This window comes from Lathyrus oleraceus, chromosome 4 (genome assembly GCF_024323335.1).
Source record: "Lathyrus oleraceus cultivar Zhongwan6 chromosome 4, CAAS_Psat_ZW6_1.0, whole genome shotgun sequence".
NCBI lineage: Eukaryota > Viridiplantae > Streptophyta > Magnoliopsida > Fabales > Fabaceae > Lathyrus > Lathyrus oleraceus.
In genome coordinates this window covers 396063721-396075197 of record NC_066582.1, presented here as the reverse complement: position 1 = coordinate 396075197, position 11477 = coordinate 396063721, and the positions used below count along the sequence as shown (strand labels likewise).

The 11477-nt window shown below is 35.7% G+C and overlaps 1 protein-coding gene across 1 annotated transcript; it reads left to right on the top strand.

Annotated features, from left to right (window-relative positions):
- The first annotated feature begins 792 nt into the window (after nucleotides 1-792).
- On the top strand, nucleotides 793-3423 carry LOC127075648 (cysteine proteinase inhibitor 6). Its single transcript, XM_051017101.1, has 4 exons — nucleotides 793-1159; nucleotides 1253-1478; nucleotides 2706-2851; nucleotides 3108-3423. The coding sequence occupies exons 1-4, from the start codon at nucleotides 932-934 to the stop codon at nucleotides 3243-3245; spliced, it is 738 nt and encodes a 245-aa protein (XP_050873058.1). The 5' UTR covers nucleotides 793-931; the 3' UTR covers nucleotides 3246-3423.
- Nucleotides 3424-11477: the final 8054 nt, after the last annotated feature.

Here is an 11477-nt window from a genome sequence, read left to right as displayed (position 1 = left end):
GGCATTCAATACACCCATAAAGCCCAATTATACTTGGCACCTCACAAAGCCCAATTCTACTTGGTACACCATAAAAGCTCAGAAACCTACAAAAATTCCAACCTCCATTGGCATTTACCCGAAAAAGGCCAATCTTGTTTGACACCCAACATTCTCACTGATTAGAACAATCAAACTGATATCATTTGATCCAAACATCACTTCCCTAACATCCTTATCATTTTTAAGTCACACTCATCCACCTACGACGTCGAGTCTCTCAATACTTCTAATTTTTTTTGCCTTCATGTATGTTTCCATCTAATGAAGGAACAAATGTTTCAGAAGAGTATCTCCATCAGAGACTTGTCTCTCGAATAAATCACTTTTCCATAGCGTCGACGAAGACGAACCATGTTTGCAATATAATGAAAAGAGATGTGAAAAAATGAATCACACAACATCTCTATTTATACAAAAAAACCGCACAATACACAGATGAGTTAAATCAATTAGTGCCTCCTCTCATTTTCTACACACAAACGCCAATTAAATTGACAGTATCATGTGCTGTAGCCAATTCAATTGACGTCTCATCTTTAAAATTAAAGATATGTGTCAATTTATCTAACACCTACTTGTCAATTTTTTTTTGTTTTGTTTGAAAGTGAGATAGTTTGAGAATTAATATAAGAAAATAGATTATTTTAGAATTGTTTTTAAAAGAATAGGATATTTGAATAAAAAATTCAAAAAATGTGGATAGGAACAAAAATTATGTCAAATATAATAAATAATGATATCCAACGGAACAGTAGCAGTCGACATAACATAACGTGTGGAATACGTGGCTTCAATATTAAGCAACACGGCGACTGTTCCGAATTCTGCGTTAAATCAAAGCCTTTCCCAATTCTTTTCTTCATTCATTCAAAACAAATAACCAAACCGAATGAGAGCAACTCTTTCTTCTCCCTTTCCAATTCCATCGCTTCTTTCCTTCTTCTTCCTCTTCTTCTCCATCTTCACCGTTCTGCAATCTTCCGGCGACTGTTCCGATTTCGATCACGCTCAAATGGCTACCATGGTCGGCGGCATCTCCGATTCCCCCACTTCTCAAAACTCCCTCGAAATTGAATCCCTTGCTCGATTCGCCGTCGATCAACACAATGCCAAACAGGTTCTTTTTTCATTCTCTCTTCCTCTCTCATTTCCTTTTATACATATGGATTCTGAATATAACGCTGTTGAGTTTTGTTGAATGATGTTGAAGAATTCACTTCTGGAGTTTGCGAGAGTGGTGAAAGCACAGGAACAGGTTGTTGCTGGTACAATGCATCACCTTACTATTGAGGCTATTGATGCGGGTGAGAAGAAGATCTATAACGCCAAAGTCTGGGTAAAACCCTGGTTGAACTTTAAAGAACTTCAAGAGTTTAAGCATACTGGTGATGGTGATGGACCTTCGTTTACTTCTGCTGATCTTGGTGTCAAAAAGGGTAAGCCATTTGGTCTAAATTGTTTATCTATGAAGCACTGACATTAGAAACACTGAGATCAGATGTTAGATATCCACATAGACACACTTTTTAAAGAGCTACTGAGCTGTTTAAGTCTTCCCTTTTTAATTGTCAATTTTAAAGCAAATATTTCTTTCTTTTTATAGCTCATTTTCAAATTTCAAGGTTTTTTGACTAGTTTATTTACATATAAGTTAATGAAAAAAAGAGAATAGATGAGTGAGTGGACCAATAAAAGGTAAGAGTATATTTGAAATTTTCTTATTAATCAAATCTATTTCTTAGTTTATGCAAAACAATCTTAAAATCCGTGCATTTTGAGCAATTAGAACTTGGAAGGTTCACAAATGGCCAAAATTGTTGTGGATAATCATAAATTCTTTGCTTTGAAGTGAACTTGAAGTTAGTGTTGGTTTTAATTAGCGAGTTAAGAGTTAAGTGGTGTGTGGGGTTTTAAATTGCAATTACGGGTGTTGCAATTGTGGTTGCTACGATGCGTATTGTGGTCATTATAGCGTGAATTTCAATTAAGAGGAGTTCTAAATACAACGCTTAATGTTAAATATTTTCATTACATCAGAAGTAAATTGCGTTTTGGGTTCTGAAATTATGTTTTTTGATGAAATTACTTGAAGAAACAAATAAATTGTCGGCTGGAATCACAGTGCAATTGCGATATGACGCAACTGCATCAGTAATATTGCGAACACCAATTTAAAACCATGGTGGTGAGGACCAGTCAACAGATGACGGAGTGTTACCATTGAATTGAATCTATATTCATTGATGAAATTGATGAATGCTTTAAGTTGGAAAAGATTAAATATTAGATGGTTTGATGTTTTATTGGAATGTATGATCTCATATTTAGTGCTTCATCAAGATGTGAATTTATAGAGTTTCTTTTACTTTGGATTTGCATGCAATCGGTATTTACCCATGGACAATTTACATCGAAAATATAGAAAAAGGCTTGTTGGAGTGAGGCTTGATTTTTATCCAGGATTTCCTTTAATGTTTCAGTTATCTTGCAAGTAAAAAGGACAATCTAGCCATTATAATCATAGTAGTTATTAGCTGATAATTGATGTATCAAATTCCTTGACATTGCTTATGATTACTTCATTCCTCTTGTATTTCTTGTTGAACAATTGAATTTCAGGTGTTTGTTAATACTATCTTCTGCTGTTTTGCTTTTGTTATCAGATGGCCCCAAGCCGGGGTGGCAGTCTGTGCCAACAGAAGACCCTGCAGTTCAGGATGCAGCAAATCATGCTATTAAGACCATCCAGCAGAGGTCCAATTCACTAGTGCCCTATGAACTCCATGAGGTTGCTGATGCGAAGGCTGAGGTCAGTGCCTTATTCTGTATTGTTTGTTTGCAAAACTGGTTTTCAAATGCCAAATGAAATAGCACTTAAAAGTACAAGTTGTCTAAAATAAAATCATGGAGTGATGAGTAGAAATGTATTCTCTCTGTTAGGATGCTGCTCCCAATGATATGGAGTTTATTTAGTAAAGAAAACCTTTGATATAGGAAAATCAGTATTTGGGCTGCTTACAAGCTTCTTGGTTTATCAGCACTGATGGATGTCTAAACTGTTGTAGGTCATCGATGATGTTGCTAAGTTTGATTTGCTTCTCAAGCTCAAGCGAGGAGAAAAACAAGAGAAATTCAAGGTACAGGTGCACAAGAATAACGAAGGGAGTTTCCATCTTAATCACGTGGAAGCAGATCATTCCTAGCAATCTTGATATGAAGTTTGGTCATGGTAGCAGCATTATAGGCCTGCTTGGACCCTAAATTTGCACTTTTTATATATGGGCCGTGTATCGTGTATGACTCACACATAACTAGTACGTTTCAAAATAGCCCTTGTTTTATGTCTCAACAATTATATATCAGTGGTTGTCCTTTTCTTTATGCCTTGGTCACTAGTTTTTGTTTTACAACTTGTGATTGGTTCGTTTAAGTTCATCTAACAAGGACACCTATGATCTTAGTTCCATGAATGACTTTGAAAATGGTTTTTGACTAGAGATGATAATGGATATAGGTTGTCTTTGGCAAAACTATTGGGATGCTCGTGCTAACTAAGTTCACGGGTCTCTATAAGGGTGGGGTGGGGAAAGTTGGGGTGGAAATTTCTAATTAAATATATTTGGGTTAAATTTTAGGAGGGGTGGGGAGCAAAATCCTTCCAATTTTAGGTGGGGTGAGTTTATTTATATTCGTTTTTTCCTTTTAATTTTGTTATGTATCCTATCATATTCTCTTTTATATTAAAACATATATCATACATCATACTCATCGGAAGTCATTTTACAAGTTTATTGTATCGGATATGCATCTTCGTTTATTTTACGAAGAAGTATCTCCGTAACCTATTAGAACAAAATAGTTTATGTGATGTTTTGGTTATGTTTATTCAGATGAAGATTTATAAGCGATATGTATCATATTATGTGACGAGATTTAAATCATACATCGATATGTAAAAGAATGATGTATTTAAATCCAGATGGTTCAAAAATGGCATAAATAAAATCGAAAACAACGATAAAGTAGCATGAGGTGAAAATAAAATACAATTTATAATGAATCTAAAATACAACTACTACATACTACTGCACTACTGTGTATGTTGGACTACATCTCCTATAGTTTCTCGGGTTCTGCTCTCTTGTGATGTCTTTGGTAGATCAATGCCCCCTGTGCCTCCATCATGATGGCATATAGGACATGCCTCACATCAGACTCATCAAGGAAGATACCTTTGTCAATGTCTGCATGCGCAATCTCCACTATGCGATAACATCTAGGCAAGACATCCTCAACATGATCTAATTGTGTATGCTCCTCCTTTATTATCTCCTGATGAGCTAGCCTAGGTGGATCTCATGGAGCAACCTGCACCATATACAGATGCAACATTCTGAAGAATCACCTAATGTACCTGACGACGTAGCTCCAGTCGCTCTCAGCTATGGTACTCTGTGTCTCCTCCGATATCAGATGACTCTCATAATCATCAAACATGACATCCATATGCCTATGTGTCAAAGCAGGAGAAGCAGAGACAACAAGGTGTCTGAAAATGGTTTGAGTGTAGTCGAACTGCCGCATGGCACGTTTGGGTAGATGAAGAGCAATGAGACGTGTTCCGCAAGTCAACCATCATGAGTATAACACTATCTCATCAAATGCTTGTGTCTCACGGTGCTCGACATAACTGTTGAAGTGCATGTCCTCGGCAACTAAGTTGTTAAGATACAGTCTAAACGGCTCTGTCGTCTGGTTCCCTCTGAGCGGGGAAAATGCAGTAGTATGCAACATATCCTCAGTGTAAATTGAAACACCCGACCAACCGGAGATGTAGGGGTGTACATGAGTCGGTTTGGGTTGGATTTGGCTAAAACCAAAACTCAACCCACATAGAGTATACCGATTTGGGTGAGGTAAAATAACCACCCACAACATCATTGAGTCGGTTTGGATAAAACCATAAATTTGTGGGTTGGGTAGTGGGTCACCCATTTTTTTCTTATATAATTATAAATGATGTGTCATTTTTTTTTCAAAAAATGGCCTAACTATTTTTTTGTTGTGTCTTTAAATAGAATGAACAATTATATATCAGTGGTTGTTCTTTTCTTTATGCCTTGGTCACTAGTTTTTGTTTTGCAACTTGTGATTTTTCAAGGTATAAAATCAATAAAACAAACAAACATTTTGTACCACGAACTATAGGGATCTGATTTCTCACTTCAACAAGTAAGCATATGTAGGCACGAGGACCCATATCCTTGGCGAGCACACTAATAAAAATCCATTTTCACTCCGTAAAATTTGTAACAAGTAAGCATTAAGATAATGACGCCCATTCAAGCGTAGACATCCTAGATGGTTCTAATATGTAAGATCCCAATTTTGACCCTAAGATCCCTCATGCTATCTCATCATATGCATTGGCTTTGGGATCACACTTTGGCATCTTCCTTACCCCTCACTCATTGGATTTGTATTGAGAGAGATCACCAAACACATTTGATTGTATCATACTTTGTTTTTTTTTGTTTACTAACCAAAATGCAAAAAATATGTCAATGTATAGTTTACTTCTTTTGTAGGTAGTGTGTGCATCCACCCATGCTCCATCAAGCTCCCAATTAGGGTTTGAGATCCTCAGTGCAAGGAGATCAATCAAGGAATGATTCACATGAGTTATAGACATCATATGTGGATCCACATGATCTTCATTTATCATTTTGATCAAGAAATTATCAAGAGTTTGAAGCTTGTTTGCCTTGGAAATCCTAATTCATCTAGGTATCTTGTCTGATTTCCTCAGTAAGTTTCTTCATCATTTGATCAAATATTTCAAGGGATACTTAATATTACATCATATTATGCATATATGATTCTCCATGAGTCCCAGAGATCAAGAGAACTTCAAGTTTGCAAGATGGTTTATGGTGGTTGACTAGAGAAAGTCAACTAGTCAAAACTGGGTTCACTAGACCCAGTCTCCTATAATTTTTGTCATATGAAAATGATTTCAAGAGAAACGTTACTCCTTATGACATTCCAAACAACTTTCATGTTGAAGTTAAGAGCTAGGTTTTCTTGGAAAGTCATTTTTTTATGGTGAAAGATTATAGGTCATTTTGTCTGAACCCTAGTTAAGAGGTCAACTTTCAAGGACCATAACTTGCTCAATTATTATAAGATGAAGACCATCCAAGTTTCATGATAAATTTCAAGATGTCCTCTCTAACTTTGATTCTTTGAAGAAATTTGAATTCAACTTCCAAATGCATGATCCAAGAGGAAACATTATAGGTCACTTTGGGCCATTGTCATTGAACAAGAGATTTTTCTCAACTTATAAAATGCATAACTCCTTAATTCCAAATCCAAATAAGGTCAAATTGGTGACCAAATTGAATAGGTTTGAAAGATCTACAACTTTGATGAAGGAATGTTTTCCATTTGAAGCACATAACAAAAGTTATTCAAGGTGGAAGAAGTGAACATTTGGCTTAATACTCAGAAAAATTTCATTTATGTTTGATTTTCCAAACTTCCACCTCAAAATTCATCATGATCCAAGCTTCAAATGGAAAAGTGTTTAACATTAAAGTTGTTCCCCTTGATCTCACCTTTCCAAAAAGTCCAAGATTATCTCATTTGACCAATAATTGAGGGACTTGCGCATGAGTTCTTCACAAGATTTCATTTGGTAAGATTTATGGTTAACATTCATTTCCTTTATGTATGGTAATGTGACATCATTTCAGGTTGGATAACACAGAATTATGGATCATTTGGCATCATTGGATAGGCCTATCACACACCCATGCATCCATGCAAGGGAAATTTCTATTTTTGGCATTTTGAATGAAGTGTGTAGAAAACAAATGCATAACTTATAAATAAGACCCCTCATGCTCATAATTGGGGACACCTTGCCCAAGCTTTGAACCTACAATCCTAACCCTCACCATTAGAGGATAAACTTGAAGGTTTTCAATTGAAAATCGAGTTTCATTTTCACTTCAGTTTTGAAGTTGAAACTCCAAGAATCCAAGCCTTACCTTGATCCAATTCAACTCCTGCAAGCTTCTGAAGTCAAGCCAAGGCCAATTGGAAGCAAGATCAAGCAAGATTCAAGCTCCCTTGAAGGTGAATTTTCAGAAACTTCATCTCTTCGATTCTCTCTCAATTCGTCACCATTCTCCTTTATTTTTGGTTGGCTGAAGTCCTACCAATGTAGGCAACAAGATTGAGTAGCTTTGATGTCAAATCAAAGCAACTCAGTTCATGATCCTCAAAATTCAAATCCCTGTATCTTTTTATATACTTGGAATTGGAGAAAATTGAGGCCAGATTCGAGATCTTGAGCATTTTCTCTTTGGAATAGTATCCTTATTTTTCATTTTCCATTGAGATGAAGTTGGACCAGTCCGGTGGAGGTCACCGGAGAAGATGATCGGAGCCCTAGCTCTGGTGGTGTGTTGGCACACCTCCTGGCCATCTGATCATGTTGAAACGTTTTAATCCTAGCCCTCCTTCCTGATTACCACACGTGTACACGCATTGACTGCAGAATACGATGGAAGCGCGCGCTTGACCATCAGATCTGCCACCTCAATTAATGAGGGAGATTTGATGGCCTTTGTTTTTTCTAATTTCTTTTTATTTTCTGAATTTTCATTTAGTCATTTTATTTTGTTTAATTAATATTAATTTCATTTTTAATCAAAAAAATATGGGACTTTCACCAAAAATCTTTAAATATTTTTTTCTTTCATATTCTAAATTAAAATCATTTTTTGGATTAATTTTGATATTTTTCATGAATTAAATATTTTTGTGCATATTTTTAATTGTTTAAAAATATTTCTGACTTTTCAAAAATAACGATTTTTTTTGTCTAAGGTCCTTTGACCTTGTTTGACCTAGGATAAATCCCTTGACCATTTATTTGGTGTTTTGAAGGGATTTTAGATTTTGACCAAATTAAAATGTTTAATTGAATTTTTAGTTGATTAAATGTTTAAAAATTATGTTGAGCCATTTTTATGATCCTGTGATGTTTGACTTTCTGTTTGGGCCTTGGTCAAGGTTGATTTGACTTTTGTTGGATCAAAACCATTGGATTTAGGGGATTGATGAAATGTACATTTCATCTCCCAAAATGAATTAATGGATTTGATTTGATAAAAATCCTCCCTTGGTCAATTTGTGTTTCTATCTTCCCCTCCCTCTTCATCTTCATCCATATTCTTCCCATTCCTTCATTTGGGCAATGAAATCTCTAATGTCTTAAGGCTAATTGGTTCATCAATGACCTTGTGTCAGATGAACCAATACAAGTATGACTGAGATAGGTCCCTCCCTCTTGATCTTTTCTTTTAGTGTGTGGTATGTTTTAGGAGTTTGGTTCTTCATACCAAATCTCTAACATGCATTAACACCTAAATTTTTATTGCCCGACCTCAGATAGTCGTGACTTCTACATAAGTTCAATTACGATTGCTTAACATAGAGCTAAATTTGACCTTAATGGCATAACATTCTAGTAAGTGAGATTGTAAGTCTCCCATTCTTCATGGCATTGTGTGGAGACTTGACCATTTTTCCTTTCATGAGAGCTAGTGGCATACTTGTTGAATTATCCAAGTTGGAGCCCTTCTCATGGAAGACGTCTTGGTTTAAGGATTCATACTTGTGAATGAATGGTTAAGTGTTTTCCAAAGAATGACTTAATCAATTAAAAATCACCACTAACACTTGACTAACTTTTGACTAACATTTGACTAATTCTTATTAATATTGCTTTACTTTCAAGTCATTTACTTTATGCAATTTAAATTTCAGGCATTTATCATTCATTGTCATTTACATTTCATTTAACTTGTTTGTGCTTATGTCATCTTCACTTTGCTCATTTGAGCCATATCTTGTGATTATATAAATTGTTTGTGTGTTTTGGTTTTGTTTGTGGTCTTAGGACCTTAAAACACTTAATAACAACAAAAACCCTAAAAAACATCTGGTGGACTTTTGATCTTGATCTGAACTCTTGGACTTAGAATTAGGCAACATTCCCTGTGCAAAAAGGACTTGGTCAATGCCAACATTTTGAGACTGAGCTATATTGAACTGAGCCTTCATCTGATGTACGCCTTGGATTTTGTTTGGATTCATCTGTTACTCCTTCTTTGTGCTTAATTATTATTTTGATCTTGTGCCTGATGCTTTATTCTGAGTTGATCAATGGGTAGTTCATCTGATACGTGAGAAGACAAAGAAGACTGTTAGCTTTTGGGATTGCTTGCCTTGATGTGACTATCTTTATTTGATGCCATGGTCTTCATAATGTATGAATATTACTTATTTTCTTATTGATTATTGCTTGATTCAAAGTCCATAGGGAAAATGGGTTTTTCTATATGACATTCTTGTCTGTTGGATTGCATCCCATTGGTCAGATCTTTTAACTCTTATCTTTTAAATTTATGCTTAGGATAGCCTCTTCATCTCCTCCTACTTTATTAAATTTCAAAATCTTTCCCCCTTTTCAAAAACTTTCTTTGCTTGTGATTTCAAACTTAGACATTATTTTAAAGATTAGAAACTTTGGCCTTATGCCAATTAATTTTCCAACTTTTTATTAAATCAAACTTGTAAATAAACTTAACCATATTGACTTAAAATTTTAAGAAAAGACAAAAAGAACTAACAACTCCATTCAAACTTTTGTCCCTTTGTGCCTTTTCATTTAAAACCTTTTGTTAAAAACAATTCACTAACTTTGAAATTTTTACCACGAACTACGAGGTTTTGATCCCTCATTTTTATGTTGGTACGTAGGCACAAGTCCGAAGGTCTTGTCAAACACGAAAATATAATCAATGAATTTTTTTCTCATCCCCACACTCTATTTTTCCCAAACATCTTTTATACCAAACACATATGCACACATAAAAAAGTGCTCCCTAGGAGTACCTAGGACACTTTGGGTGCTAATGTTGGTGTAAGCCCTAAAGGCCAATACTTTTGGTACTTGTATCGAATTATTTATTAATAATAAAAGGCATTTTCTTTATTATGGTTGATTAATAAAGTCCCTGGAATAGATAGTCCGTTTAATGTATTAAGTGTGACTTAATCATGAGAGCACATTAAACATAAGGACACTATTCTTAAAGTATCCGTAGTCGAGCTTTGGTGTGAAGTGGGATAACATTAAAGCATTAAGACTATTATGTTTGTAGACTGATGATCACATCTCATGGATCATGGATAAAGAGTTATCAAGTCTTAAACATAGGTATGAATATTAGGAGTAATATTTATACCGAATTGACCCGCTATGAGAATACTATATAGAAAGTTATGCAAAGTGTCATAAGTTATTCTCATGGTGATAATAGTGTATACCACTCTTCGACCTGAAACCACTATGGATCCTAGATGTAGATTCGAGTGCTTTGTTGCTGATCCAACATTGTCCATAACTGGATAACCATAAAGACAGTTGATGGGTACTCCACAAAGCATGCTGAGGGACATGAGTGTCCTAGATGGAATTTGCCCATCCTGCGTAACAGGATAAATGTCTATGGGCCCAATATTGAACTGGACAAGGATGACACGGTCTATACCTTGTGTTCAATATAGACATAAGGGCAAAGGGGTAATTATACACATAATTATTATCATAGGAGGTTTTGTCAGATCACATGACATTTTTGTAACTTGGGTATCAGTGATGTGTTGCTAGATACTGCTCACTGTTTATTATGTTAAATGCGTGATTTAATATAATTGCCAACGTCGCGAAAACCTACAGGGTCACACACAAAGGACGGATTGATGAGAAATAGAGTAACTAAGGAACACCGTAAGGTACGGTGCACTTAAGTGGGAGACGAAATATGGTAAGGTACCAAATACTTAAGTGATTTTGGCATATTATGAGATACGGGCCAAAATACACTTAAGTGGGCTTTTTAGCTTGAAGTCCACACAAGTGGTTCTATAAATAGAACCCCTTGGGTAGAAGCATTGTCACTCCACTCAGACTGAAATTCAAGTGAAGACTTGGAATTTCGTTTCCCTCTCTCTCTCTCACTCAAAGCCTTCATTCGTACCAGCTAGCACTGAGATTGAAGGAATCCGTTCGTGTGGACTGAGTAGAGACGTTGTCATCGTTCAACGTTCGTGATCACTCCGTGGATCTGTATCAAAGGTTTTGATCATTATCAGAGATCTGCATCAAAGGTTTGAATCGCCACAAGAGGTAACGATTCTATCACTAATCATGCCCATTCGTAAGGATCACTAAATGGAGAAATTTTTAAATTCCGCTGTGCCTTGGATGGCAATTCTCCTTCAGTGGTATCAGAGCCACTTACGAAACCATGAATCTGATAACTGTTTTTGTTCTGTAATAATATGATTAAAGA

Excerpts from the sequence above, each read along its gene's own strand:
- LOC127075648 (XM_051017101.1), top strand. The coding sequence starts at position 932 with ATGAGAGCAACTCTTTCTTCTCCCTTTCCAATTCCATCGCTTCTTTCC. Across the intron at positions 1,160-1,252 it reads ATCAACACAATGCCAAACAG|AATTCACTTCTGGAGTTTGC; the intron begins GTTCTTTTTTCA and ends ATGATGTTGAAG. Across the intron at positions 1,479-2,705 it reads TGATCTTGGTGTCAAAAAGG|ATGGCCCCAAGCCGGGGTGG; the intron begins GTAAGCCATTTG and ends TTTTGTTATCAG.